Raw genomic sequence first — 5,715 nt, 5'->3', positions numbered from 1 at the left:
GAATACAAATGGAAACTGTAGAAATTTTTACTTTGAGAAAATGAAAAAATTTATATTTTTGTTTTCTATTAATTTTTATTATAAATTTATTATTAGTGTTATAGTCATTAAAGTATCTTTTAAATATTTAAAATTCATTATTTTTGAAAAAATATTAATTTATATTTTGCCAAAAAGACGTAAAGCCATTTTAGATTTATGGTTAGTAAACTATAATTGTTAACTAACGATATATCTAAAAAGATACAGTCAACAAAAATTATAATTAAAATAATTTATCAATAAAATTAAATATTTTTTTATATATAGAAAAGTTGATGATTTGTTTCAACCAAATTAAAAAGTGAATGATTTAAATATTTTTTTTCTTTTTCCCTAGTTTTCTCGTACGTGTCAATCACATTTATCCGAGTTTGAAGAGAAAAAAGGCCTAAGGCCAACTAAGGAAAAAATGTATATATATATATCAACACAAGTAATTTTCAGTAAAATATGTTTAAATACTTCTTTTTTTGCTAAAATATAGTTTATATATTTTATTTTAAAATTAATATATGTTTTTATATTCTCATAAAATAATATCTTATCAAGAAATTAGTATATAAGGGGAAGAGAGGCACGAAGGCAACATGCTTGAACCTTCTCTAGTTTCATAAGTCCTTACAAAGCAAAATCATTTCCAATTCATAAAAGTTGAAGCCATGGCTGCATCTTTCTCTGTCCCCTCTATGGTACAGCTACAACATTAAATCATTTCATCAGTGTTCCATTAATCTCTTTTTAGTTATTTACTTATGTTGGTTACAACATAGACCAAGTCACTACTAATTATCGTTTAATATTCGAATGATAAATTAGATTATGGAAGAAGAAGGCAGATTCGAGGCGGAAGTTACGGAAGTGGAGACTTGGTGGAGCTCAGAGAGGTTCAAGCTTACAAGGCGTCCTTACACGGCCCGTGACGTGGTGGCTCTACGTGGCCATCTCAAGCAAGGTTATGCTTCGAACGAGATGGCTAAGAAGCTGTGGAGAACGCTCAAGAGTCACCAAGCCAACGGTACGGCGTCTCGCACGTTCGGTGCGTTGGACCCTGTTCAGGTGACTATGATGGCTAAACATTTGGATACCATTTATGTCTCTGGTTGGCAGTGCTCGTCTACTCACACCTCAACTAATGAGCCTGGTCCGGATCTTGCTGACTACCCCTACGATACCGTTCCTAACAAGGTCGAACATCTCTTCTTTGCTCAGCAGTACCATGACAGGTAAACTACTAAATTGGAGTTACAAGTTGGCTATTTTATTTTATATTATTACTAGAACGTACATTGATGTTGGCTGCATGCTATGGAAGTATTAAGTTCTGACTTCTGAACTAAGCGAACAATTTATTTTTGGGGTTTTAAAATACAGTGTGAAATTATGGTCGCGAGTACCTCGTGTCAAAAAAGTAAAGAAATTATCTTTTATGGTTGTTATCTGTGTTGTCGATCATGAAACTGCTTCGTTCGAAGTTTTCCGTTGCCACGTCTTCAGATAATTTGATAGTCTGTCAATCTGTCGTTTCTACACGTTCTAAACTGAGACAAACTTCCCACCGTGAATTCTCCGAAAAATATGATAGATTATTAGTATTATTATTTTACCAATCCGATTATTAAGGCTCCAAATATTATATTTAGAGACCATTAACTAAATCAAGAATAGATAATGTCAGAAATATCCATCGCTAAGTTTGTAATGTAGCATGAATCAGGTTTAGTCTCCTACAACTTTAGACTATTAACACCAATCATGGATTACGTGAGACACTTTAATCATGTTTTATAAGTTTTGTTCTCACACTAGAAATCTGGAATATATAACTCTTAGTTATCTAGAAATCTGGAATAATATTTTATTTAGAGACCATTAGCTAAATCAATCATAGATAATGTGAGAAATTTCCATAGTTAAGTTTGTAATATCGCATGCATCAGGTTTTATTCTCCTACATTTTTAGACCATTAACACCAATCATGGATTACGTGAGATACTTTAATGATGTTTTATACGTTTTGGTAACACTAGAAATCTGGAATAATAACTCTTAAATTATCTAATAACAACCATGTTTCTCTCTCAGAAAGCAGAGGGAGGCGAGAATGAGCATTAGCAGAGAAGAAAGAACAAAAACTCCCTTCGTGGACTACCTGAAGCCCATTATCGCCGACGGAGACACCGGCTTCGGTGGCACCACCGCCACCGTCAAACTCTGCAAGCTATTCGTCGAGAGAGGCGCCGCTGGGGTCCACATCGAGGACCAGTCCTCCGTCACTAAGAAGTGTGGCCACATGGCCGGAAAGGTCCTCGTGGCAGTCAGTGAACACATCAACCGCCTTGTTGCGGCTCGGCTCCAGTTCGATGTGATGGGGACAGAGACCGTTCTAGTCGCTAGAACGGACGCGGTGGCTGCTACTTTGATCCAGTCGAACATTGACTCGAGAGACCATCAATTCATCCTCGGTGTCACCAATCCGAGCCTTAGAGGCAAGAGTTTGTCCTCGCTTCTAGCCGAGGGAATGACTGTAGGCAAAAACGGTCCAGCGTTGCAAGCCATTGAGGATCAATGGCTTAGCTCTGCCCGTCTCATGACTTTCTCGGACGCTGTCGTGGAGGCTCTCAACCGCATGAACCTCAATGAGAGTGAGAAGAGCCGGAGGGTGAACGAGTGGCTTAACCATGCAAGGTAATGGAAAAGTACTTACATTGTCCGAAATTATCATATATACTTGGTTAAGTATTGTTAGTTAGAAAAACTTATCAAAAATCAATTATTTCTTTCTTAACTACCCAAATTTCAATTTTGGTTTTATAGGGTTTAAGTTATATGATAATTAAACAGTTATAAAAGCGGTACCATATTCATCTTTTATACAAAATCTTGGTAAGATGTAACAAACATTTGTTGTGCTAGTTGCAACGAATTATTTTAAAAGAGTTATTTTATATTTTAGCACTAATTATAAGATTATTTTCAAATAATATTCTTATCAAGTTTGTAAATTATAATCCTAAGTATGTTAAATAAAATCTTTATCAGTATTTTCTGATCTTATCTATAATGTATATAACCTGCTGGAATAACAGGTATGAGAACTGCCTTTCAAATGAACAAGGCCGGGAATTAGCAGCAAAACTCGGTGTGACGGATCTTTTCTGGGACTGGGACTTGCCCAGGACCAGAGAAGGATTCTACCGGTTCCAAGGCTCGGTCACAGCAGCAGTGGTCCGTGGCTGGGCCTTTGCACAGATTGCTGACCTCATCTGGATGGAAACCGCAAGCCCGGACCTCAAAGAATGCACCCAATTCGCGGAAGGAGTCAAGTCCAAGACACCAGAGGTCATGCTTGCCTACAACCTCTCGCCGTCATTCAACTGGGATGCTTCTGGTATGACGGATCAGCAGATGATGGAGTTCATTCCGCGGATCGCTAGGCTCGGTTATTGCTGGCAGTTCATAACCCTTGCGGGTTTCCATGCGGATGCTCTTGTGGTCGATACTTTTGCAAAGGATTACGCGAGGAGAGGGATGCTGGCTTATGTCGAGAGGATACAGAGAGAAGAGAGGAGCAATGGGGTTGACACATTGGCTCATCAGAAATGGTCAGGTGCTAATTATTATGATCGTTATCTTAAGACCGTCCAAGGTGGAATCTCCTCCACTGCAGCCATGGGCAAAGGTAAACTTACTTTTTGTGTTATTTTACATACACGCACAATAACACTAGTGAAACTAGAACGTGTTATATAGTATATACATTCATGTAGCTTTTGCAGAATTTACATGGGAGAGAAATTCTGAAAATCAGATATTGATAGTCTTTAGACCTTCCACTTATTAGAACAATGAAAAGAAGTTTATACGTCGAATTTTATATCAAATAACCACAATGGTTTATTTGTTGAAGATTTGTCCGACTGGTCGAGACTATTATAGTACATTTTTTAATTGTAAAATGCCGTAAGTAGTAAAACATTCTGCATTTTACATATATATACTATAAACTTTTGCAGTTACGTTCGCTCGCTCCAATATGTATATCCAACTATACTATTTTTTTTATGTACCCCTCCCCCCCCTCTTGAAACGATGTCTTTTGGCATATAGGTGTTACTGAAGAGCAGTTCAAAGAGAGCTGGACAAGGCCGGGAGCTGCCGGAATGGGCGAAGGAACTAGCCTTGTGGTCGCCAAGTCGAGAATGTAAGACAGACGTTCATTGCAGCGTTGCCGCCAAAGCTGTTCGGTATCTTCGCAGAAAACATGGAAACAACACTATCTTTTAGTATATCCCTTGGACAACCAAGTTAAAATAAAAAAGAAGAAGATAAAAAAAACAATAAAAAGGAAAAACAGGTAGAAATATATCTTTGTTATTGTGTTTTTTTTTCTACGTACGTTAGATCATTTTCAGCCGTTATTTTTTTCAGTTTAATATTATATTTCAATAAAAGTTTACTACATATTTGAGTTATTATGTTTTACAAAAAATGATTGTTCATTATGAATCACATTTTTTGTAAACTGTTAAATTGATTATACCATTTTTTTAGATTTTTACATAAAGATGAAGTTGACTAGTAGCGGAGAACATTATGAATCACTTGGTAAAGAATATATCATAAAATAGTAAAAATACTATAATATCTCAAATGTGAATCAGCCTTCTATTATAATATTTTTTAAAACCGACGATAAAGATGCTCATGATTAGATTAAAATTTTCGGGGTAACATTTTATGAGGGTTGCTTCTATGTATAAAAGTTGATGTTATTGGATTTGATTACGTAATGGTCTTTTTTATTATCTGGAGCTGTTATTTCTATTGGTAAACCTTTTTGTTATAAAGATGGAGGGGTCAGATTCAGTTCTCAACAACTACGGGAATGGAATTAACAACCGGCTCTTGTTACTGTATAAATATATTTTTTCTTTTTTTTGCCAACTGAAAAAATTTATTAAAAGCCATAAAGGCCCAAAGGAACAAACAACACAAGAAGCCCAAACCCAAAGGCAGCTAACAAACCCGAACACAAAAACTTGGGCCTGAAAACCCAAACCTCAAAACCCGGAAACCACTTGCAACGCGTCTAGACACGCGTCAAAGAAGAGGGACACGCGTCACAACTCTTCTTCAATCGGCACCGCTTCGACTTTGCCGGAGACACGCCGAGAAACTCGTATCGCCGGAAACACACCAGACGACGCACCGAGCTCTCAAAGCCAAAGAACACCACGACAGGAAAGGAAAACCCGACGAACATCGAATCCCACCGAATCACGCTCAAACCAAATTGAGACTTGACGCCGGAGAAAGCTTCTGAATTACAACAGAGCTGAATTGGAGAACCTCCCGTCTCCACCATCTTCCCGACAGAGAACCCACCTCCATCGACTGTAATGAAGGTATAGGGATCCCGTCAGCCACAATCTCTACCACCAACATGCATCACACCAAAAGCCGGCCGCCTTCACCAAAGAAAGATGATGATGACGCCAGAAAAAACAAAGCCGGACGACCACCGAAGAAACAGACGCATCGCCGGAATCAAAGACAGCTACACCGTGTTGAAGAAACCACCGTGCACCGCGAGCAGTCGGGAAAGGAACCACCGCAATTTTGCTTTCTCTCTCTCTCAAGAACCTAGAGAGAAGAGAGAGCAAATCTACCAT

General features: G+C 37.9%; 1 protein-coding gene across 1 annotated transcript; it reads left to right on the top strand.

The window, feature by feature from the left end:
• The first annotated feature begins 621 nt into the window (after positions 1 to 621).
• LOC130496782 (isocitrate lyase-like) lies at positions 622 to 4,502 on the top strand. The gene is made up of 5 exons (XM_056989237.1): positions 622 to 731; positions 859 to 1,265; positions 2,126 to 2,728; positions 3,130 to 3,722; positions 4,151 to 4,502. Exons 1-5 carry the CDS (start codon positions 702 to 704, stop codon positions 4,246 to 4,248), a joined length of 1,731 nt encoding a protein of 576 aa, XP_056845217.1. The 5' UTR covers positions 622 to 701; the 3' UTR covers positions 4,249 to 4,502.
• The last annotated feature ends 1,213 nt before the right edge of the window (positions 4,503 to 5,715 follow it).

This window comes from Raphanus sativus, chromosome 6 (assembly GCF_000801105.2).
Source record: "Raphanus sativus cultivar WK10039 chromosome 6, ASM80110v3, whole genome shotgun sequence".
In the NCBI taxonomy this organism is placed as follows: domain Eukaryota; kingdom Viridiplantae; phylum Streptophyta; class Magnoliopsida; order Brassicales; family Brassicaceae; genus Raphanus; species Raphanus sativus.
The sequence above is the reverse complement of the archived record's forward strand: the minus strand, read 5'-3'. Positions and strand labels throughout refer to the sequence as shown.

Bases quoted from the DNA above. Each gene is read 5' to 3' on its own strand.
- LOC130496782 (XM_056989237.1), top strand. From the start codon at position 702: ATGGCTGCATCTTTCTCTGTCCCCTCTATG. The intron at 732-858 runs GTACAGCTACAA...ATGATAAATTAG, and splicing joins CTTTCTCTGTCCCCTCTATG to ATTATGGAAGAAGAAGGCAG. The intron at 3,723-4,150 runs GTAAACTTACTT...TTTGGCATATAG, and splicing joins CACTGCAGCCATGGGCAAAG to GTGTTACTGAAGAGCAGTTC.